The sequence below is a fragment of the Vicugna pacos genome, chromosome 1 (assembly GCF_048564905.1).
Source record: "Vicugna pacos chromosome 1, VicPac4, whole genome shotgun sequence".
Lineage (NCBI taxonomy): Eukaryota > Metazoa > Chordata > Mammalia > Artiodactyla > Camelidae > Vicugna > Vicugna pacos.
The window spans coordinates 61,763,523-61,788,206 of NC_132987.1; the positions used below are offsets into that span (position 1 = coordinate 61,763,523).

At 51.6% G+C, this 24,684-nt stretch overlaps 1 protein-coding gene across 2 annotated transcripts in view; it reads left to right on the forward strand.

The window, feature by feature from the left end:
• Positions 1-15,373, forward strand: part of BDH1 (3-hydroxybutyrate dehydrogenase 1) — a 46,085-nt gene extending 30,712 nt beyond the window's left edge. For both annotated transcript variants that reach the window (XM_031683155.2, XM_006200940.4), the window contains 3 exons: positions 6,287-6,428; positions 12,835-12,987; positions 14,360-15,373. In XM_031683155.2, the coding sequence (XP_031539015.1) occupies positions 6,287-6,428; positions 12,835-12,987; positions 14,360-14,829 (765 nt within the window). In that variant the 3' untranslated portion in view covers positions 14,830-15,373. The remainder of the gene's footprint in view (positions 1-6,286; positions 6,429-12,834; positions 12,988-14,359) is intronic.
• The last annotated feature ends 9,311 nt before the right edge of the window (positions 15,374-24,684 follow it).

Consider the following 24,684-nt stretch of genomic DNA (forward strand, 5'->3'; position numbering starts at 1 on the left):
TACAAAAGTGTATGATATAAAAAAGTGGGGTCTTATCATTTCAGTTTCTTGCCCCAAAGTAACTGAAATTCATCTGTGCACTTTATTTCTTACTTTTGTTATTATAAACAACACCACAGTGAATAGTCTTGTACCTATCCTTGCGTGTTTTCATTAGTAATTCTTAGGAAACATTTCTAGGTGTGAGAGTGCTAGGTGGAAAGGTATGCAGATTTTAGAATTTATTCAAATCTGCCAGATTGCTCCCCCTCAAGAGCTATGGCAGTGCCTGCTTTCTCTAATGGGGATGAATGGTGTGGCCGTGCTCGGAGCTGGGTTCTCTGCATAATGAGGACCTGCCTTAACAGGTCCTGGCAGGAGCTATGATGCCACAAAAAGTTTTGTGTCTTTAAAGTTCTTGCTGATATGTTCACCTGTGCCATTGTGCTGGCTTGTCCAGTGCCACAGGGGCTGCGCCTGGACTCAGTGCTGCAGAGGAGCCTTCGAGAGGGAGCTGGGGCCTCGTGTGCTAGTCCCAGATCAGCCACTAACCTGAGGTCTGGGCAAACATCTCCCCTCCCCGAGCCTCAATCTGCTCTTACTTATAATAAGGGGGTCAGACTGGATATCTTAGGTCCTTCTGTTCCTGAGGCGGTAATTCTATGAGTTACTTTGAAGAGAATACCAGACAAGATCACTGCCAGGTTATGTCTATGGTGTCTACCTCTTGAGTATTATGGTGTCATGGTCTGTATTTTCTGATTAAAACTAGTGGGACTGGAAGTCACTAGAGGTCTGAATGAGTTACGCAGCTCAGAAGGTGGTCAGAGCCACTACAGACTATGGATAAAGTGCTGCAGGAGTTGAAAATGGGAGATCAGTCCTCCATCTAGTTCTGAGATGTTAAGCCACATGATGGAGTCTGGCTACATCTGCCAAACATTCTGCTTGCTCTTATTTAGAGTCACCCCTCCACTTGCGCTATGGGCCAACTCAAGGACTTTGCTCCATCAGATGTCTCCGCCCTGCTACATAATTCACCCCCGACTCTGGCATACGTGCACACACATGTGCACACACACACACACACCCCGACACAGCTCCACTTCCTGTGTGTGCTACTACACCATTTCCCTGCTTCCCGTTATAGAAAAGCATCCCCAGAGGGATGTTGGCACTACATAGTTTCACTTATTTGCTTCTCATTTTTTTTTTCCCAAATTGGATCAGGCTTTTGCTCCTACCACTCTGTTTATTTATTCATCCAAAAATATTTATTGAGCACCTACTATGAGCAAACAATATTCTCAGTTGGAGATACAGCTTGTACCAATTCATTGACAAGTTCTTGCCCTGTGGAGCCTACATGAGGGGAGGAGATAGACAAGGAATACAGTAAGTAAGTAAATAGCTTCTCCTTGAGATGATAAACGCTATGGAGAAAAATAAAACAGGAAAAGAAGATGGAGGGTGAATGTGGCAGAAGAGGTGCTTGGTTTTAAAGAGGGAAGAAAGACCTCACCGAGAAGGTGACATTGGGAGGAGGCAAAGGAGCGAGTCTTGCAGACGTGTGGGGAACACGGGAAAGCCAAGCCAAAACCTCCGAGGAGGGTGTGTACCCAGGGTGTTAGAGAAACAGCAAGAGGCCTCTGTGGCTGAAGCCCAGTAAGTGAGAGGGGCATAGCATGAATGAGAATGGAGGTGGCAGTGGTAAGATCTGTATCAGAGAAGGAACAGATTGTCTCTCTCTGGGAGCGCAGGGAAGGCTTGGTGGGCCAAGGTGGCATTTCATCACCATCTGGAAGGACAGATAGGAGTTCCCTGTGGTGAGTGGAGGTGACATATCCAGGCACCACCGGGAGTCTGAGGTAGCTGAAGGAAGAGGAAGCTGAGAAAGGAAGGTGGGGCTCTGAATGCCTCTGACAAACCACTCTTGCTTGTTACGCTTTGTTTCTTGACTTCGTGGACACCCTGCTCTCTTGTTTTTTCTCCATCTTCTCTGCTGGCTCCTCCTTTGGCTCATGCTGTAAGTATTCCAATGCCCCAGGCTTGCTTCTCTTGTCACTGTGTTTCTAAAACGTGTGATAAATGCTCAGGTATAACACGTGCTGAGCGTCCTCCCATCCTGCCTTGAGGTGCTAGACCGCCTAACTATTGGTGCTGAGAGACTGTGAATCCTTTCTGTCAGGATGAGTCCTTCACCTGCCTCAATGTTGTAGTAACTTGAGGAGAAGAGGTTGAGAGGTTGGAAAGAGTAGTTAGTGTGCTGTGATATTTTCCCTCTGGTCTCAAGTGAAATGAGGTGTGCTTCAAGAGAGCTTTCTTGGAAAGCTTACCTTTTGTGCCTTGGAGTTTGGAGGTCACAGAATGGTGTGTTGATATTTACCAAAAGAAGTCTAAAAGCCCTAAAATGAGCTGGCGTGGCTTGTCTGGAGGCAGGGCAGAGAGAACTGCATAGAGAGAAGGTGTCCTCCTACCCAGGCAGGACACTGCTGCCTGGACCTGATGTGACAAGGGGAGAGCTGCCTGGAGTCATCTCAAGGGCACCTGCCCAGTGAGGCACTGAGGAGGTTCCATGTGACCCTAGCCAGAGGGGTGTCCCACTGAAGCCCAGGCTGAAGGGGATGCCCAGCTGGAGGAGGGGATGGTCCAGTGGAGGGATCTCTGTGGGACCCACAGAAGTATCCTAAGGCGGGAGGGCCAGCTCATGTGTATCTGCTGACCCAGGGCAACAAGGGCCAACAAAAATGGCACCACCCTCGGAAGACTGAAGTCTTGCCCTCCCATTGGCCAGCCCCTGCACCCAACGCTGAAAGGGTCAGAGATTAAGGACCAGGAGAGGAGGAGGAGCTAGAAGATAGTGAGGAAGACAGCCTCCAGCCCTGCTGCCCGGCATCCCACTTCCCGCGCCCTGTCAGGCCTGGGGCAGGGCAGGCTCTACGTTGAATACAAGTTTGAGACTTTGGGTATTCCAACCAGCCTGGGCTGGAATTATTTGATTAATAGACTGAACTGGACTGTATGCCAAAACAAAGAGGTTCTCTATGATCTAAGAGTGAGTAGAAAAGCTACAAGACTTGCCTGAAGTTTCATCTAGGAGTGGAAAAAATAGCTTACCGTTGAAGTTTAAAGGGATAGTGAAAGAAGTGGGTTTATCAAAAAAACCAGATACAGGGGCACCACACAGTAGGAAAGAGTGCTTGTTTCTGAGCAGCAAGGCAGACGTGGACAAAGACAGAAACCCTGGAGCCAGGGAGGCAGTATGGCCCAGGCAGTGCGGCCTTGGCCCTCGGACAGGTGGCTCTGGAAGTGGGCAGGCTGCCACAGTCAGCAGGCTGTGGGCTGAGGTGGGTTGAGAAAGGTTTTCTTGGATCAGCTGGGGACAAACTGACCGTCCCTATCCCTGCTGTCAGGAACAGAACATGCAGGCAGCTCAGAGGCCAGAGGAGGACTCCTGGGCAAGTCTGTCAGGAGAAGGCAGGAGGTGGTGTTTCTCTCCTAGGGGCCTGAATGCTGACCCGGAAGCTGTGGGCAGTGAGATTAACCCTCGCTTTCCTCCATGTGAAGACTCTTAGCTGCCAAGCTGTCAAACTAAGCTTCTGTGGGCTCCCTGACCTGGAGTGCAGGGCTCCTTCTGGGGCTGCAGGGCGTCGGGTTGATGCTGACAGACGCACAGGTATGGGGTCTGAAGTTGTTGCAAGATGACAACAGGGTTAACAAAGTCCAGAGGAGGAAAGGACACTCAGCTGGCCCTCGTGCACCTCAGCTCCAGTCTATTGCAGTGGCAGTAGACGTCAGCGCCCCCTGGAGGCTCAGACCTCCCAGGCTCTGCCTCGAGGGCCGTTCAAGGAACCATGATGCCAAGACTAAATTAAAACAAGATATGTATTTTCCTGATGCCTGTGTGCTGTCGGTGGGAAAAAGAGATGTCTGTAGGTACCAGCCCCTCCAGCCTCTGGACTTGAGGATGGCATTACAGGGAGTTCCTGGTGGGGCCCTCTGTGGGAATGGCAGCAGGAGTTCCAGGCCTGTTGGTTCCCCTGCAGATGGGACACCATGTCATTTGGGAAGACTGACACCTCTAGGGGGGTTCAGAGCCAAGCCTTGGAGCCTCACACCTGGCTGCTCTGTGCAGAGGTGACTCTGGTTGTAGCTGGCAATCCTGCTGCCAGGTAGGGCAGAAACTCAGGGGTTGGGGCACACCATGTTGCTTCCTCCAGAGCCCCTGGGGAGGCTCCCTGTGGAAGATGACAGTTTTGGAGTGGAAGAGATCTTAGAGGGGGATTAGCCCAGCCTCCTGCCTGATACCTGGGTTTCCTCTGCACCACATCCACCCTCACTGTCCAAACACCTGCTGGGCTGTCCACACCATCTCTGAACGTGACAGTCATTCCTCATTTGGCCTGACTTTGACTTCTCGGCCCTTGTTCTATTTTCTGGGCTGCATAGGACAAGTTGGGCCCCTCCCCATCATGTTCTCCTGAGTCTTCTCCCCAGAGTGATTATCTCCAGCGCCGTTGGTCCCCTTTGAACAGATCTCTTCACATTCTCTCCCAGGTCGCTCTGACATTACATGGTGTGGGTCTTCCGGGCCTGGGGTTAGCATCCTCCTGCTTCAAACCACTTACGACACTCAGCCCAACCTGTAGAGAACTTTCCACCACTAACATATGCTGGCCACCCCAGTGTGTCCCATTCTGGCCTTGCCAGGGACATTTGCTTCAGTACCAGCTGTACCACAGGCTGGCCCTCGACTGGCAGTAGACATTTCTCTCTCACTTCATCCTCTGGCAGCTACTCCTGTCCTCTCGTCAGATGCATTGTTATTCCCTGCACCACCGAAAACAGTCACTGCCAATTTAATTATGGCCAACAGTGTTTAATTTTCACATCGATTGTAGCTCATTCCTATGGTGAAAAAAAAAGTGCACCATAGAATAGAGAAACTATGATAATACAACCTGTTCATGATGTGAGGGCTAATAATATAATACATGTCAAGTGCTTAGCCCAGCGTGAAGCACAGTAAACACTTGACAAATGTCTGCTTTATTCAGAGCCTACAGCAGCTCTCCACTGTCCCCAGGCAGACCCCTTTCCCCCTCTCCAGCCTCAAGTCCCACCACTTCTGCCTCTGCTCTGCCTGCCGTGGCTTACAGCAGGACCACAGGGCCCCTCTTCTTGAAGCACCCCATCCACATGGCCCCCTCTGGTAAATGTCCTCTGCTGTCACTGCCTTTGGAAGGCCTTCCCTGTCCATCCCACTCTCTGTGCAGCCTCTCTCCTCCCATAAGTTTTCATACAGCAAAGACCCCCCAAATTGTTTACTCACCTACCTCTGTCCCAGAAACGTGACTCTTTGAGAACAGAGGCTGAGATATTTATTTTTGTGCCTGTGTTCTTAGCACAGTGCTGGAACATAATAGAGGCCCAAGAAATGTTTGTTGAGTGAGTGACACTTTTCTCATGTTTAATAATACCTAAATTTGCATAGTGCTTTATCATTTAGCAGGTTTAAAATAACAGCAACAACAATTCCCTCATTCCATTAACCTGAGCAGGTCAGGACAGGTGGCGATACTCTGATTTTCAACCGTAGCTGGAAAAACTGGGCACCTCTTAAGGCTGCACCTGCGTGCAGAGCCTGGTTAGTGACTGAACTGGAATTAGAGCCGGGTTCTGGTCACTGATCAACCTGGAGATGACTGGATGACTGGCTCTTGGCTTAGAACAGAGGTAACAAACTGGCAGCCTGCTGCTGGTCACATGTGGCTGTGGATGTGCTTTGGCCCATATACTGGTTTAGTTCTTTTTTTTTTTTTTTTTTTTTTTTTAGTTTTTTAAGTGTAAGTTGCCAACACTTAAAAAGTTAGGAGATCCTAATTACTAGCTTAAAAAATGTAAGCCTCTGGCAACCCTGGACTTACATACCCAAGTGGGTAACAGCTGGCAGGTGGCAAGAGGCAAGGCATGTGCTCCATTCCTGAGGGCCCACCCTCCCCGTGGTCTGGTAGGTACTGAGTTTGCAACCTCTGCTTAGAGAAAGAATCCTGCCGGCAAGGCTTTGGGAATTTGTGTTAGTTTGGGCTTGATATGTCATCAGTGCTCAGGGGGTGACTAGAACCACCTGCTGGTGGAGCAGGCCCGGGAGAGCCTCCGGAGACCACCACCTGCGGCTGTTAGTAAGCTGTTAGTAAGCCCCGGGCTTTGGCTGGGACTTGGGGCAGCTCCCTGCCTTGGCCCTGGACCTCACCCTGGACTCAGGGTAGGAAGGAGGCAGGCAAAGCAACTCTTCTCTCCTCCCCAGGACAAAGAGGGTGACGGGGTCAAGGAGCTGGACAATTTGAAGAGTGATCGATTAAGAACCGTCCAGCTCAACGTCTGCAAAAGTGAAGAGGTAGACAAAGTGCTGGAGATCATCCGCTCGAGCCTGAAGGACCCTGAGAAAGGTAGGGGGCACCTTGGGGCAGTGGATATAGCGCCCAGGCCATCCCAGGGGGCCTTCCCCAAATACCACCTTCCATTTGCTAACATCCTGCCAAAAGACAGCTTTCTCTATTGTCTGAGCTCTTCCTTCCTGCACAGTAGGAGGAAGTGGGTTAAATTTCACACTGTAGTGAGGCAGTGCAGGTCAGTCTAGCCAGCGCTTATTGAGTGCCCGCTCTGGGCCAGGTGCTGGGCTGCTGTTGCAGACACAGAGATGGCCAAGACATAATCTCTGATCCCAAGGATCTCACAGCTCATTGGGGACATAGGTGGCTGACCCAGATGATCTCCACATCCCCTCTCAGGGAGCAGCACAGGACAGAGGGACGTAGCCCAGTCTCAGGGTGGCCTGGGGGATGGGTCAGTCAGTGCAGGTTGTGGCAGAGCGCAGGAGGGGCCTTCCAGGAGGAGGGAGAGCAGGAACTGTAGGGGAAGCACACAGGCTGTGCTGGGGGACAGCAGGTCGGAGGGCAGGGGAGGCAGGTCTGTTGGCAGCAAATGAGGTGGGGGAAGAATGTGGTCCAGGGCGAAGGAGTGTGGCCATTCTCTGGAGAGCAGTGGGAACCAGTGCAGGGGATTTCATGTGGGGAATGACTTGTAAAGGCTCACTCTGGGACAGTGGTTGCAGAGTGGAGGCTGGATTTAAGGGGAGAGTGTGCGTGTGAGCATCCTGCATGGGGGCAGTGGGCGCTGGGAAAGAGGAGGGGTCAGATTTGAGGAGTACGGAGAAGACAGAGCTGGCTGGACTTGGTGACTGGTGCATGTGGGGATGTGGGAGAGGCAAGAAGTCTGTATCCTGGACACCTGGTGCCCCTCACTGCAGGAGCAGGTTGAGGGATGGGAGTTGCTGAAGTGCCCATGGGCCCCCTAGGGAAGTTTCCGGGCTGGAGATCAGGAGTCCATGGTCAGAAGTGAGACTAGGAGTGGGGGAGATGCACAGAGGGACTCCTCGGGAGCAGAAGCAATTAAGAGCCAGAGAAGGGGAAGACAACTGTCAGAGAAATTGGGTATGGTGCCCCAGAAGCTAAGGGAACAGAAAGTTTGGGGGCCAGTAGCCAACAGGGTCACGTGCTACAGAAAATTCCATAAGCACTCAATTGCCCTCCCAGTTCAGCCCATGGGGGACCTTGGTAGGAGAGGCTCTGCTGTACCACAGAGGGGAGGGGTCATGGTTCCTGTAGACCACAGTGGTGATGGTGCCGCATTCTGTTCCACTTGCTTCATCCAGGACATTTATCTTTGAGACACATAACAGCCCAGGCAAAAGGGGTATGCTTCCTTCAGCTCTCTGCTTTCCTGCAGGACGGGGTGGGAACAGCTCTCCTGAGTGGTGAAGGGAAGTCGCTGGTAGGGAAGGGGGAAGTGGGTGGGGTGACCAGGGCCTGTGCTGGTCACCCTGCTGAGCACGCTGTCACCCCCCAGAAACCATCCCCGGGGCTCCTGTCCCATGTAGCTACCACTGATGCATCACCTTGTCAGGCCAGTGCCACCCCCAGGCCCCAGCAGACCATTCCCAGGCCCCTCTGCTCTTTGAGGAGAGGCCTGTGAGTTCCCGAACTCACTGAACATCTGTTTAGTAATTAACAGGCAGAGCCAGGATTCCTGTCCCATTAAGAAAAGGCAGGATGGGTCCCACTGGGATGATTACCAGCTTGGAAGATACAGCCTGCTTCATCCCCTTCCTGATGGTAAATCTTCCTCCAGCCCGCCTTCCCTGGGCCACCTTCATAAACTATTAGGCCAGAAAACAGCTGCAGTCAGCTCCATAAAGCCACTTCATTAAGCCTGTGGGTTTGTGGTGATTAAAATGCCCATAGAAAGGAATTGTCAGTGTAGACCTGAGTGCAGAACAGGGCTGCTCCAAGGCTGGGGGCTGCTTGGGGCCCTGGTCCTTGTCTTCTGCCACCGGGGCGGGACCATCTCCATTCCCTGTCCAGGTTTGGCCAGTTAGCCTAACGGGGCAAGGCAGGGTGGACCCTGAGCTACAAGAGGAGGCGCTCACCCCCAACCCTTGGGCTGGGCTCAAACCCCAGCACCACTCTGATGCACAAGCCTTTCCCTGCTGCTTTTTTCCATACAACATATTCTGGTGAGGGCATCACGACCTTACTTAACCCATACTGCATTTTTTTGGAAAAAGATTTGAAGATTTTTAGGTCTGAAAAAGAAAATAACTCTGTCAGATCCGTGGTTGAGCAAGTCTCTCTCTCCCTCTTTCTTTCCCTTCCTGTTCCCTACATGGGCTGTCTTTTTCCTGGTAAGACAGTACAAATTCTCCCCTTCTCAGGCAGTACTGCCTTTGGCCTCCAGGTGGCGCCTCTCTGAGCTTTCAGACCAGAAGCCTTCCCTGATCCCATGGCTGCTTCAGACTCACACTCCAGCCATCTACCCTGGCAAGAGCCTTCTAGGAAACAAGTCCTACCCCCACTGCCTCCGCCATGGAGGGCACACTTTTGATGGCGAGTCTGATGCCCTTCACCCTGGCTCCGTGGAACGGTTGTTGCCAAAGCCAGGGGAGCGAGCCTTGGCAGTGAGATGAAGGGGCTTGTTAGATTAGGGCTGGTGAGCCATCTGCCACCAGCCCCTTTGCTCCCCAGCAGGACTCTGAGGGACCAGACATGGGGAGCCTGGGACCAGCCCTCTCCTCTCCCACCCCAGGGAAAGGCAGAGTGAGTGGACCAACCAGCAGGTTGTGGGCACGGCCTGATGTGAAACAGTCCTTTACCTTGCAGTCAATAAACATGTATTGAGTACCTGATGTATACTTGATAGTGTGCTGGGCACCAGAAAGGGTATGAGCTGGCAGGAGAAATTTGCGGTTGGGCACCAGCCAAGTAGAAGTTGGTGGCTTCACGGCGGGACCTGTGAGGAAGGGTTGTAGTACTGGGGACATTATGGAGGGACAAGGAAGACCCAATGTCTGGGACACCGTTGGTCTGGGAGTAAGAAGAGTGGCATTTCTCTGGGCTTGGCCTCTTACTAGAAGTGTGAGCTTGGGCTTACATTCACCTGTGTGGGCTTCAGCCTGCCCATCTGTGAGGCTCACACCTCGATCTGACCATGGCAGGAGCATTTCAACGAAAGCTGCTTTCAGGCTGAGGGATGGGGGAGCTGAGCGGAGCCAGGAAGCAGCAGAGGCAGGAGGGGCCATGACGTCAGAGGAGTGGTGGGCTGTTCAGGCTCAGAGAGGGCAGAGTCCATGGCAGAGGGTAGGTGAGAAGGTGGAAAGGAGGCCTCACATGCCCCACTCTGGAAGAGGAGCACAGGAGCAGGAAGGGCCTGACAGAGGACGAGAGCCAAGCTGAGGGGGACAGGACAGGATGGAGGTGGAGGAAAGAGATGTGACAGGGAGACCGGAGGGCTTCTCCAATAACACGGGAGGGAGGCAACATGACTCAAACTAAAGCTGTGGACACAGGAAAGAAGACACCAATTCTAGGGACACATCAAAGGAAGCCAATAGTGGAACAGACCTGGCTCCCAATGCCGTCCTGTCCACTTGTTAGCTGGGTGACGCTGAGCATGGTGCTTGGCCTTTCTGAGCCTGAGTTGCCTCATCCAGATATGGGGCCATTTAGTATTTACTTTATAGATTGGTTGTGAGGATCAGGGGAATGAATGAATGCAAAGGGCTTAGTTCAGGGCTCGGCAGCTCTCCTTTAGATCTTTATGAGTCATGTTAGCAGCATTTGGTGACTCGTTAGTTGGAGAAGTGAAGGAGCTGAAGGAATCACAGATGAAAGGGAAACTATTAACAAAGAAGAGGAGCAGGCCTGGGCCACAGGGCACTTGGTGTGTTGGTTGGTTAGAGTGAGTTGGAGACCTGTGTGACACTTAGGTGACAGTAACTGTCAGGAGGAGGAGGGGGGGTCAGGAGAGAGCCAGGACTCCTGAGGGATACACGGGAACAGTCACGCAGAGGTGGCGATGGGGCTGTTGGAGGCAAACAGCTGTCATCCAGACCAGAAGGAATGTCGTGAGTTTATTCAGACCGTTGGCTGAGGGCTCTCAGGAGCCTCTGGGTCCACAGACTTTTGCTACTTTTCATGTCAGCAGAGCTGTAATCCAGGAGCAGTGGGCTTCCACAGGTCAAGTTCAGTTAAACTTTGTTCAATATCAGTGTCAGATGTAATTAATTTTTAGGTGGACAAAAGGACTGTATCTATTTTATGTCATGTGGTACTGTCCCATATGAATCAAACACAAAGCAGCTGGAAATTTCCGTGAACATAAAGAAGACGAGGCTGCCCAAGCATTGAGTGTCTTTTGAGGGAAGGTGGCCTAGGACAGGACACTAGGGGGCAGGTAGAAGAAGGGGTCAGGGAAGATGGAGGAGATGCTTGGGTATCCTTAGTGCCAAGGGAGAAGTAAGGGTCAGGAACCATGAGTAGTGCTCACACCAGGGGGAGGTTGAGGTCAGTGAAGATGGATAAGGTGGGGATGGGGAAGCATCCTTAGCATGTGGTGCCCTGAACACCCCGGGGCAGCATGGGGCTGGGACCCAGATTAGCAGGGAAATGGGGAACAGAGAAAAGGCTGGTCATGGAGGGAAGGAGAGCAGACAGTCGCGAGAGGGGGTGGCATGGTTAAAAGAAGTTTCTTTAGAATATGCAGACATGGTATTTGTAGACATCTGTTCATCTGAAAAACATTTATTGAGCATCTAATATGCACAACATTGAAGGGAAGGAGCCAGGGGCCATGGAAGCACAAATGTTGCTTCAAAAAGAGGGAAGGATTGCTGGCTGATGGTTTGGAAGGTAGAGAGTGAAGTGTCAGCCTTGACAATTGGTAAGAGGCCTCCTGCTCTTCCTGGGGCGAGGAGAAGGATGAAGACTCCAGGGGAAAGTCTACAGAGGGTGTAGCGCTGCACCCCTGTGAGGTCACCCATGAGAGCTGGGGAGGGGGGAGCCTTCATCTGGGCTGCCGCAGGGAGTGGGAGTGAGAAGGTCATGAGCACTCTGTTAACCAGCAATTTCCTTTCTCTAATAAATGCCCTTAGTTCTCCATAATTGAAGGCGATAGTACCAGAGGTCAGGTGATGAAGCTTTAATTTGGGTAACACGGAAGGAAAGCAGCTAGAGACCAATGACTCTGTCATTTACACAAACTCATTTCCACAGTGAACTGGGGAAGGGAAGTGGGGCCAGAGTTCCCGCAGGCAGGGAGGCGGTGTGGGTAGTGGGGGCAGCCCCTAGGAGGGCAGCTCTGCCCTGAGGCGATGTCTCAGGGAGGAGCACTGGGCTTTCAGGGCCTTGGAGCCCAAGCCCTGAGGATTTCCACAAGAAAGGGGCAGGGCCCGGCTCTGTCCTGAGGCTCCAGCCCATCCAGCCCTTGCGCTCCAAACACAGAACTCAAAGAGAGGGCTCTGCAGAACGAGGTGCCTCCTCATTGCCCCGTCCCCTACTTCATCCCTGCTTCTGCCTTACTGAGCACACCGAAGCCAGTCTTTCCCCTCGGGCTCTCCATTTCCCAAGCTGCGAGAGCAGTTGTCAGACTAAATGAACTCCAATCATCCTTCTAGCACCCGTTTTTTCTGAGTCTACACAAGCCAGCTGTCCCTTAGCTGGTTTTGCAGGAAACAGTCAACCCAAGTACACTTGGAGAGTTTATGTTTGCTCTGACCCTATACTAAGCCCCGTGGGACCACACAGGGCTGAGAGGTGTTCTCTACCTGCAAAGACCAGGTGTATTCACATGGGATGTTGGTAAACAGTTTACCAGCTCATGAGGGCTTACCACATGACCCCTAGCCAACAGTGCATGGTTCACAGAGGGGAGATCAGAAAATAGAGTAATTGTAGGAGGGTCTCAGAGTGGAGCCAGACTGGAAGCCTGACCTGCCTCAAGACTTGGCTGAGCCTCTAACTTGCTGTGTGACCTTGGACGCTGGGTCCCCTCTCTGGTCCTCCAGGGAGTTTGGCCTGGAAGACTCCTGAGGCTCTCCTGGTTTCTGACAAGGGGGAGAATGCAAGCGGAGGCTCAGAGGCAGGAATGAATAAATGTGCCCAGGTGCAGGGTGTGAGATGAGACCGGATGGAATAGAGTGGGAGTGAGTGAGGGGAGGTGGGACTCCAGGCTGGGGCCACCCAATAGGGCTGGTTCATGATGGGTCAGAAAATCGATGCACGCAGAAGTCAGATGAGGATCGGACATTCGAGACGAAAGGGTCGCAGCCAGCACTTTCAGCCTCTCCATCTCCCTGCTACTCTTGGGGGACTCTAGAACATGTCCCAAGAGCCTTGGACAAGAAGCTGGCAAGTTACGGGGAAAAGGAATAAAAGTTGGGAGGAGAATAGGCTGCAGGCTGATGGGTGGTATCTGAGGCCGAGCCCTGCGATGACCATGGTTCTGTCCCCACCTGTCCAGGCTTGTGGGGCCTGGTTAACAATGCGGGCATCTCAACATTCGGGGAGGTGGAGTTCACCAGTATGGAGACCTACAAGGAGATGGCCGAAGTGAACCTCTGGGGCACAGTGCGAGTGACAAAAGCCTTTCTCCCCCTCATCCGAAGGGCCAAAGGTGAGTCAGAAAGGGACCTTCTTCCTGTCCCCTGGACCTGCTCCACCCTTTCATCTTTGTTCAGAATCCATCGGCCTCACTGGCTGAACACATGCCTCTCAGGGGCCACGTGGGGCCTGTGTATGGTGGTGAGCCAAGGTGCCCTGGACAGGTGGGCAGAGAGGGATGTGTGGTTTTCAGAAAGCAGAGCAGGTAAGAGGTCAGTAGTCTCTGCACCAAAGGCTAAAAGATTCTAGCAGTAATCCCAGTCTGGGAACTTAATCTGTTCAAATAACCACAGAGCTGTGTGTACACATCAGGCATCAGTAGGGGTGTGGTTAAGTAAATTTTGGTATATCCATGCTATGGGTTACTATGCCATAGTTAAAAAATGAGACAATTGTGGTAGTTGGTAAAAATAATAATAATCAAGATTAGAAATTGGCAAAGCAGACAAAACGCCCAAACCATGTTAGGTAGCCAAACGTAAGCAAACCACCTAAGGTGTCACTGACTCAGATTTTCTCCCTATAATAGCAAACAATTATGGCAAAAAGAGGAAGAAAGGGAGAGGTGTACGATTGATTCTAAGGTCCCAGCAATAATAGGAAGAACCCAGAGAGCAGCTGTAGGGTTTAGAAGAAAACCCCAACCTTGCAGCAACTTCCAAGTTAGTGGTTTCTGAAATGTGCCTCCCCATAGTGCCCAGGTGGGCTGTGCCTTAACTTCCTGGGCGCACACCTGGAGCAACTGGGTCACAGGTCCGCCTGGGCTTACTGAGCATGCTGGGTGGGCTCCACCTCCACCTACTGCGCTGGGGCTGGGAGAAGGTGTGGTCAGCTGCTAGCACCCCTAGGCTGGGCCCGTGGGAGAGCCTCTCCAGGCGCCCCCTCTCTACCAGTGCCGAGACTCTGCCCACATGTCTTAGCCCTGAAGTGAGGTTCAGAACCCTGCCCCTGCCCCTGCCCACTTGCCAACAGAGCCCTGCCAGGTGATAACAATTTGGGGTGAAAATACAGTGAGAGAATGTGGGAGGTGAGACACAGCTTAGTTGTGTGTTGCCCGTTATGCTGTGCCCTCCTGTCATGCAGGTCTGTTTCTCACATATTTCTCTTCTCCTGTCCTGTCCTGCCTGGCACCACCGGCTGCCCAGGAAATACTGGGGATGCTGATGTGTGGGCCTGAGCTGGCCTTGACTATAAATTAACAGGCGCCCTGACCCTGGGTGGGTCAAAAGGCTGAGCCCCAGCCCAGCAAGCAGCAAAACTGGTGTCAGGGGCCAGGAGGCCAGGTTCCAGACAGACCTCCTGAAACGTGCCAGACCCCCGACCCTCTGCACCCCACTGGCAGTGCCCCCCACCCCCCAGCAGGTGTTTGCTATCTTCCTCCACAGGCCGTGTCGTCAACATCAGCAGCGTGATGGGCCGCATGGCCAACGTGGCCCGCTCCCCATACTGCATCACCAAGTTTGGGGTGGAGGCGTTCTCTGACTGCCTGCGCTATGAGATGCACCCACTGGGAGTGAAGGTCAGCGTGGTGGAACCTGGCAACTTCATCGCTGCCACCAGCCTCTACAGCCTTGAGCGCATCCGGGCCATTGCCAATAAGATGTGGGATGAGCTACCTGAGGTGGTGCGCAAGGACTACGGCAAGAAGTACTTTGATGAGGCAGTTGTGAGGATGCAGACTTACTGCAACAGCGGCTCCACAGACATGTCCCCTGTCATCAAAGCTGTCACCCACGCCCTGACCTCCGCCACCCCCTACACTCGCTACCACCCCATGGACTACTACTGGTGGGTACGAATGCAGATCATGACCCACTTGCCTGGAGCGATCTCTGACAGAATCTACATACACTGAGGAATTTCCCACTGGTGTCTGTTGGGGAGCCCTGAGGGGAGGGAAGAGAAAGGAGGGAGGGAGTGAGGGGCTTGTGTCTTCGCCTCTTGATTACCCATGTGTGAATTATCCCCGTCTCTGGAGAACCCAATACCAGTTTGAGCATTAACCAGAGCGGGTAGCCCAGCCCAACTTGTGTGCCCAGGGAGTGGCTCGGACCATCTCAGTCGTGGTGCAGAGTGGCGGACAGGGCCCCAGACCTCAGGGCAAACATGGTGCATCTTTCTGGAGTTGATTTTATATAAAGATTTTGGGGAGACATCTTTATATTAGCAACAGATTTATTATGAAATAGAATCCAAATCCTTTACATTTTTAAGCCAAAATATCAGTTCAAAAAAGTTCTTTCATTTGATCCTTAAATCAGCCTCAGGAGTAAAAACAGACAGTTTATTTTTCTTTTTGTACATGAAGAATTTTCAGCATGAAGAGGATATGAATTACCTTTTTATTGTTTGTAAATCAATGTTGTTCTTACTGCTTTGTATAAAATCTAAAGGTGCAAGCCATGTGTTCTTGTCAGTGCCATAGAAACACTTCACGCTTTGGGTTCCGGGGCTGCTCTGGAGCCAGTTACCTGAGGATATTGTGATGAGCTCTGTGTCCTCGCCCGAGCCACACACACCATGTGCCCACCGTGCACATCTTTGCATGTCCATGGTGCTGCCATGTGTAGCCTGCAGCCAGTAATTCAGAGCTGTGTCGAGGGGGTAGTGACATTCTGGAGATTTCCATTTGAGATTTCTCCATCCTGTCTTAGGACATACTTGTGTGGAGGTGCTCATTGGCTAAGGGGTGGTTTGCTTCTGGTTTGGGTCTGGTTTGATTTTCCCTGGGGAGGGACCCAGGTTGATGGGGCTTTCTTGGCAGGAGCCATGATACATAGGACAGGCACTATGGCATCTTTTCCCTCAGGGGTGGGTCGAGGTTCCCTGTCTGTCTCACATGGTGCTTATACACACACACACACACACACACACACACACACACACACACGTTCCGTGGCGCTCAGGGTGGCCTGCATTGATGGCTCACCTTCCTGCTATGGCCTTATTTTTAATTAAGCCAGGTCACTGATAAGCAGAGTCTGTGTTATCACTTCTTGGGTTTGGGTTTGAAGGCTGTTATTCCTGCAATTGCCCAGAGCCTCCATGTTTGGACCAAAACTAGGCAACACCCTTCTCCAGGTAGCTGCAGGCCTTTGGACAGAGTCCTGAGTTCCAGCCCTGAAAGTCCAACTAGCACTTCCGCCTTGCCCTGGAAGGGCCAGGCCTGCCACTAGGGGGCGCCCTGCCTCCTTCACAGCAGAGTGGCCTCAGCTCCCACCCAAGCTGGTGATCTCTAAAGGGTTGATGATCCCCGCCTTGGAAGCAGTCTGGGCACAAAGACACAGAAACAATGTTCCTTTTCTTCTAGTAGCTGCCTGGCTTAAACGTGGAGCCTAGTGCCAGGAGAAGGCAGAACCTGGGCAGCTGGAACCGGCCACAGGGCTTAGGCAGTGCCAAGGAAAAGGGGGTCTGACAACGAGCAAATTCAGCCTGACTTTTGGATCTGGGTCCCCTCTGTCATCAACCAGGGATGCCCTGCACAGCTCCCTGCCTGCACGGTGAGGCCCAGAGGGCCTGTGTGGATGATAGGGTGGGCAGGCAGGCTGAAACCCTTCAGAGCCCAGGGCGGGACGCTTGATGGCCATGGTCTTCACATAACAATAAGAGCTTTTTGAACCACATTGCTTTTCAGAATTTCATTTTTCTATCTTGGGAGATTTTATTTCCATACTAATTTTATTAAAGGAAAATGTGTGCAGCACTTGAAGTTACTCATGTGCAGGGATGCCTGGGAACTGGAGGGGAAGCGAGATGGTCACGCACTTGTGGGTCAAGATCAGCAGTAAACTGAACACTGAAGAAGCCACATCTTTGTCTGCTGAGACCTTCAGGCGTAAGTCAGGACTGCTAGGTTGGCAGCTTTTTAATTTTTATCCCAGTGATTGAGAAGCCCAGAGCAACTTCCCTCCAGATAATCTCAATGCTAATTAAAACCTCACAGTTACTATTCACCTTCTAGCAGCTGTGAGCCTCCTTGAGTGCGGGTCTAGTTTTAGTCCTTACAAGAGACAGCTGAGGTGGGCAGGCCAGAGGTGGTTGTTCCCATTTTACAGATGACATAGCTGAGACCCAGAGAGGGAAAGTGACTCACCCAGCAGCATCACAGTGGACCTGAGCAGACCCGGGGCCAGCGCAAAAGTCTCCTGAGCTGTGCTGTTCACCACCACTTCACTCTGTGGCCCCAAGAGCCCTGGGAACTAGGTGGGTTTGTCAGGGTCACCTGGCACCTAGACCCTCACTGGCTGTCTGTTCGCAGAGAGCTGATCCTTCTCGAGGGGGTCGGGAAGGCTGCCCCTTGCTCCCACTGTCAGGCCTGCTCACTTCCTGTATTTTAAACAGGGCCTGGCCCTGCAAAGCTGTGCCAAGTTCTCCGGGTGCAGGTGCAGACGTGAGCAAGCAGAGGCTCCCTCGGCTTGGGTAGCAGCAGGCTCAGGCTGTCAGATCGTCACCAGGATCATCCGTGCGGTGCTGGGCCAGCTCAGAGACTGTGCTCCCTGGTTCTCACAGCAGCTTTGGGAGGTGGGCAGGGTGGGGTTATTATCTCATCTCACACAAGGAAACAGACTATCCCAAGTCTCTCACCAAGTGAGGGATTGAATAGGGCGGCCAAGTCAAATCTAACCTCCAGCCTGGAGCTAGTGATGCATGAAAAGCAGGGCAGATGGCACCAGGATCTAAAATAAGGAGGGGAAAACAAAATACCTCAGTGATGTAACAGTGAGAAAAATCTGAAGGCATATGCACAGTGCACCTACAGAGTGCTGCCCCAGGAGTCATCTCCTCTCCCCATCTCCTCCTTCCCTCCCTGGGGCCCTGGGCATGGCTCCCTGGGAGGGGTTGTGACAAAGGAGCCCATCGGAGTCCCTCTAGGAGGAAGTCTGCCTGGCCTGGGCGAACACTGCCCCATCTGGGGAGTCTCTAAGGGCATTCTCTAGGAACACCAAAACCCAAACCTTGGGCAGAGAGAGACAGATTCTGGAGCTGCTCTCAAAGGGCTTAAGGGTTATATAAGCTTGAAGCTTGAGAATCCTAGGATAAGGATGTCAAGTGAGGAGGGCCGTGGGGCTCTGCTGCAGACCAAACAAGTGAGCAAGCCAACCAGGAGCATCTGAGGCCTTCCTGGTGTGTGTAGGCACTAAGGAAGGTGGTTTGTGAGGTTTGTGGCTTCAGAGGTGTAGGGTGAGCACCTGCTGGGCAGGAACCAAGGACCAGGGCCTGGGATTAGGGCTGGGAGAGGCTGCCAGGAACCGCACAACCTCAGAGTAGGAAAAGGGACTCAACCATCATCAAGTGTGACTTCCAGCCTCCAGGCAGCTGGCCAGGCCTTGGAGCCCTCCAGTGACAAGGATCTCCTTACTTCCAAAGACAGCATTTCCTTGGTTAGGGAAAATTTATCCAAAGACAGCTGAAATATACCACCTCTGACATAATGCCTTTGACACTTGGCTCTGACCCGGAACTGTACAGAACATGGGACCTTTGGAAATGGCCAAGTCAGATTCAAGAGCCCAGGTTCCTCAATTGATAAGATTTCCATACTCCTCACTTTCTGAACAGAAGCTTTCAGCTGTGGTTATCCCAGCTCTCAGTCTTGATGACACACACCAGGCTGAATGGCCACCTAAGTTCCTTCAAGCAGCAAGAACTTTGAGACCAGTTTTAACACATTTGGTGAGATGCCGACATGCGTATGTCCCCTCACAACCAAGGGATCATCTGATCCTTATAAACAGCTTATGAGTCAGGAAGGGCTACTACTCCCATTTTACAGATAGGGAAACTGAGCTTCAGGGAGGTGGAGTGATTTGCCCGAGATCACAGAGCCTGGAAGTGGGTGAGCCAAGACAGAATACCCAGGCCTGGCTTCTATCCCTAAGGCCCCTTCTTTTACCCTGAGGATGACTTAGTCTCTCCATCAGAGCCCTGGAGCTGGGTTGGACCATTCAGTCAGAGGCTGGCCATGTAGCCTGTGAAGGAGTGATGGGTGGGGAGCATTAAACTCAACTTTCTCCCAGCCCACAGTTTTGCAGATAGTGGCAAGGAAAGGGAGGTTGAGCCTTTCTTGCATCTCACTGCAGGTGTGTCCGTTGTGTCTGGATCTGCCAGTGGCCTGGGCTCTGATGGCCTGAGGTGAAGAGCGCAGGGCCAGGAAGTATTCCCAGAGCCATGGCTGAGGACCATCCTGACCTCAGCACCGACAGGCATGCATTGAAGGAGAGAGAGTATGAATGGGGACCCGCTTCAGGGGATGCTGGAGCCCAGAAATGCCTTGTGCTGCTCTCTCAGTGAGACTTAATTACTCTATAAAATGTGAGGCTGCTTCCACTTATCAAATTATAGATGAGCTTAATTACAATAGCTCACTGAGTAACCACACTGGGCGGCTTCAGAAATAGCAGTGGGCTGATTGCTCTTCTCAGCTTCAGCTGTAGCCACCGGGGTTTCGGGAGGAAGTACCCACTGTTCCCAGGGTCTCAGTGCTGCTAAGCTCTGCTCTCAGACTGTGGAGCGGGTTTGACAGACTGCAGGACTGCGCCTGGCACTCTCGTCTCCCGGCCTCCACCCAGCTGGGCCTGCTCTCAGCCAGCGAGCACTGTGCCGGGCCATCTTCATTCCATTACTGGGTTGTTTACTCTGCTGGGGCCTCTCTCTTCTACTTATGTTGTGTTCTGGCCAAAGGTTTTGGCTCATAATATACAAGGCATACAAAGTAGTACGGGACGTGCCTTAAGAGACAAGGAAAGAATATGGTGCTGGATGAGAAGATGCACACGTTATAGAGACTCAAGGGCACCTCCAGGGAAATGGGTAACAAGCAGCAGGCCACTAGGGCTGGGTGAGAGGTGTGACATTATGGAGGGCACCACAGACTTCCCTGCAGTCTGGCAGAACTGACAGACTTCTTCCAATGGAAGAAACTGGCAGAAGGCATGGTGTGGTTTCTGGAGCTTTGATGGGAATGGAGGAGCAATTGTTGAGGATAGAACAAGTGCCCTTTGTGTTCCCACATTCAGAGGTGCACTGGGACCTCTGTGCTTAATAGCATCTTCCCCATCTCCCTCTGCCCCCTTTGTTAGTTGAGTCTCTCCTCTGCACCAGGTGCTGTACTGGGCACAGGGTGTCCAATGGCAGGCAGCCCACTGCCCTTCTAGGAAACTTTAACACAGGGTGACAGATACCATGATTTAGGGAGAAAGTGAAATGCTTTGTTCTACTGGAAATGAATAAATACAGTCATTCTCAATCTACACACCACCTAAATTGTCTTCTTCCCTTCATCTCCTCAGCCCCCAGGTCGATGGCAGACGTTAAGGAGCATGAGTGGGCAGAGGTCTTTCCCTATTTGCGGAGTCCCCTGGCTGTCTCAAAGAAAAAATAAAAAAATGAGCGTCCCTGGAAAGACACTGCTGGGCCATGTCCAGATGCCCACCAAATTAAGTGGCCAAGCAAACTGTGCTGAGACCACTTGCAGAACGACCAGACAGGGGCTCTGTGCCATGAGGGGCCGGGCATGTGGTCCAGAGGCTGAAGGTAGAAGCAGAGCAGATGCTCAGGCTGAGCACGGATATGGAGGGGTGGACACCACCTCAAGGAATGTGACCTTGGAGTTTTCAACTTTGGGGGTTGACTTTCTGTGAAGTTAAATGTACAACAAAAGAAGGCAACAGACACTAGAAAGATACTCTCAGGGAAGCTCTTGTTTCCCTGCAGCAGAAGAAGTAGGAGCAAATGTTGGGGTCCCCAAGCAGGCAGCCCTCAGGGAATGGAGACCCCTGGTGATGCCCTGTTAGAGATGGAAGGACTTCAGAGAGCCTGAAGCCAGAGCTTAGGACAGAAACAGGCCTTGCTAGAAATTTCATTCTAGGCGAGGTTGGTTAAACACAAGTTCTGGAGCCAGATGGACCTGACTTTGAATCCTGTTCTGCAACCTTCCAATTGTATAATACTGTCAAGTAATCTAGTCTCTCCTAGCCTCTGTTTCTGTATGTCTAAAATTAAAGTAACAATGGGTATCTTGCAGGGTTGTTAGGTGAGCGTGTAAAGCCGCTAGCACAGTGCCTGGCACAGGGGAACGGGTTCAGGAGGTGTCCCAGCCAGTGTAGCCCAGGCCTAACTAACCCTCTTCCATCCCCACCCAACCCACCCCAACCTTTCTGAGAAATGCAGAGACCTTAGTTCAAGGGTATTCCAGAGGCAGAGACAGAAATCGGGAAGCACTCGAAGTTGAACCCTAGTAGCCAGAGCCCACCTTCCTGCTCACCTTGCTCCTTCTAGGGGCTGAGGTAAGGGGGTAATTTCCTTCTCCAGGTATCCCTTTCTGATTGCTAAACACAGAACAAACTCTACAGCCCTACATCACCTCCTTGCCGGAAATCTCTGAAGGAGATGCTAGGTTGATTAAAGAATTATCGGCCAGAAAGACTTCAGTCTGAAAGCCTGGATAACAAGTGCATCCCAGGTAAAGGAAGAGGTATTTTCTGCAGTACAAACCCTTGAAACTGTCCAGGGGATCAACCCATTCATTCGGCTTTGGGGAGGATGATGGAAGAATGGACCAATTCCTCCCAACTTTGGCTGTATGTGTTTGGGCTCTTCCTTTCCCCTCTCAGTCATGTCTTAGCACGACCAGCTTCCTCTCTGTCTTTTCTCCTTTGGTATCCAAGCTCTGAGGGTTAAGTGCTGTCTATAATCAGGCTTGAGGGGATCTGCAGTAAGATTTCATACCCAGCCCCTAGGGGTCCCCAGCCATGAGGGGCAGTTGGGCTGTGCACCAAGTTAGAGGAGCTATCATTTGGGACATCCTATACTGCAGCGGATGTCCAACTGTTTGTGGGAGCCCAGGAAAGGCAGAAGAGAATTTGGATTGGGCAGATTACAGATGCTTCCTAAAAGGAGGTGGGAATTCAGTGGAGCCTTGATGAGTAACGAGGATTTGACAGGTAGAAGTGGGAGGGAGGGCACTTGGCAAGACAATCACACTGAAGGGAACAACATGGGACTGGCCCAGCATCTGGGAAGGACAGAATTCTTGAAGAGAAAGTGCAATAATTTGTGGAGGCTTGAATAATCCCAGCCCTTGGGAGTAAAAGGAGGGGGTGTGAGATCTCAGAGAGCAGTGTTCAGACAGCCCGGATCCTCAGAGCCATCCGAACCAGATCACTCCAAGCTGGACCTCAAGGTCATCCAGCCTCTTGGTTCCCAGACTACCTGCATGTGCATCTCTTGGGGAACTAGTTAAAAAACAGAGCCAGTGAGTCTGAGGGAGAGCCCAGGAACCTCATGTCTAAGAAGTGACTCCAAGATACAGTCAGAGGGGACACCACATCCTGAGTTAGTGGCACATCCTTAGCTAAAAGCTGGGTGTTCCGCTCCTAGTCTATGCTCCTCCACTGCACGCATAAGGGGAGAGCCAGGGCATCTGCGACTTTGGGTTTCCTGTCCCTTTGTTGCTACTTGCAGGGAAACTCCTGACGCAGAAAGGGTCTAGGGGCTTGTTTTAGAAGCACCAGGGTAGGGAGATGCTGGTGGACTTTCCTCCCTTTCCAAAAACCTTTGTGGGATGAAGTAAAGGCTAGTGGGGAGGACAGGTATTCCTTGAGCCCTGGCAGAGGACTGGTGGCCTGCTGGAGTGTTACCATGATCAGGAAAAGAAAGGTGGAAGCCCCCAGAGCAGATCTGTCTGTCAATTTTGGCATTTGGATTGTGGCATTAGTTGGTGGCCCGGCCTCCCCACAGTTTTCAGGTGTGCGTCCTGCCCAGGCGATTCCATTAAGTTGTGCCAAGCCCACCTGCTTGCTGTGTCACTCTGCCTCCCTGATCTCTGTTTTGCTCAGTGTCCTCTCCTTGGCCAGGAGGGGGCGGTCAGCTGCCTCTCCAGTTTTCTTCTTGCCTTTAGAATTGAGGCCTGTGAACGATAGGACTTTGACCCACGGCAGGAAGCCTGAGTTTCAGGTCCACATCTCTGTTGCAGACTGAGGCACTGGGGATAGCTGAGGAGAAGCAGCATGCTTCCATCCCTGTTTTTCAGTCCTCAGGGACCTGGCTCCCAGCTACCCAGCTGGCCTGGACAAGCCAGGGGCTTGGGGCAGAGCCTGCTACTGGTCTCTGATATCCATTCTCCCCTTCTATAGGAATATAGCCACCCTTGACCACCCATCCAGATTTTATGTGAGATGAAATAAATTTCTGTCTTTTCTGCATTACCACTAGTTTGGGATTATTTCTTCGTAGGTAAACTAAATCCTAATTTATGTAGGCCACAGCTAGGCAGAAGATGAGGAAGCCATTGCACACACATGGGGGCAGGAAACCACATTTGATAATAACAGTCAAGAGCATTTATTGAGCACTTCCTACATGCCAGGCCCTGGGTTAAGAACTTTATATGTGTTATCCCATTTGATCCTCCTGATGATACTATGAGGCAAGATTTATAATCCCAATTTTATAGATGATTAAACTGAGGCTTAAGTTTAAGTACTTGCCCAGTCAGTCAGAAAGTGACAGGATTTAAATCCAGATTCTCTTTAACTGCTAGGCCAAGTCCTGACTGTTCTCAGGCTGCAAGGAGGGACCTTGCCAAGCTGGGCTCAGCTTAGATTGAGAGGAGAGATTCAGGAGGCTGTGACTGCACTAAAAGTGACCATAAACCAGGCTGAGATGCTGGGCAACCCAAACTGTAGTCCTTATTCTTCAAACAAATTTCTTAGACTCTAAGTATTTTTGAGGCCTAGTTCCTCCAACTAATGAAAATGTCCCCTCAAGAGCATCCCCAGTATGATCATCTGCTATGATCTGAGTGTTTGTGTGTCCCCCAAATACATATGCTGGCATCCTAGGCCCCAAAGATGATGGTATTGGAAGGTAGGGCCTTTGGAAGGTGCTTAAGTCATCAGGGTGGAGTCCTCAGGAATGGGATTAGTGTCCTTATAAGAGAGGCCCCAGAGGGCTCCTTAGCCCCTTCCACCACATGAAGACGCAGAGAGAGGCACCAGCTATGAACCAGGAAGATGGCCCTCACTTGACCAAGCTGGCACCTCGATCTTGGACTTCCCAGCATCCAGAAGTGTGAGAAATAAATTTCTGTTGTCTATGGTATCTTGCTACAGCAGCCCGAGCTAAGACATCTTCCGTTTAGTGGCTAAGAGGGCTCCAGACTCCTTCTCTTCCACCTCCTCCTCCTCTCCCTGCCTTTCTCTCTTCCGCCTCCTCTCTTCTCCCTCCTTTTCTCTGCACTCCCCCTCCTCCTCTGCTTCCTGAGGGTCATGGAGGTTGTGCCAGAGGACCTTTATACAGTGTGGCCTCTTCTTTTGGGCCTTCGTTTAATCTTCAAAGATTTCTGTGGCACATAAACCTCAATGTCTAAGACATAAAGGACTCCATCTAGACAGCCAGGAAAACTTGGTATTACTCCCCGCTCTACTACCAAGTTCCCTTGTCACCTGGGCAAGTCCCTTCTCCAATCTGGGCTTCACTCTCCTCATTTTAAAATAGAAGTAATGATAATATAACAACCTCTAACATGTTTTTTACTGTGACTCAGGCACAACATGTTCTAAGAACACTACATGCTTTAATTTGCTTAATCCTTACAAAAACCCTATTAAGGAGGTAGTCTTATACTATTCTGGTTTTACAGATGAAGAACTTGAGACAGAGGTTTTTAAGTTGCCCAAGGTCATGCACTATAAAGTAAAAATGGGAGAAC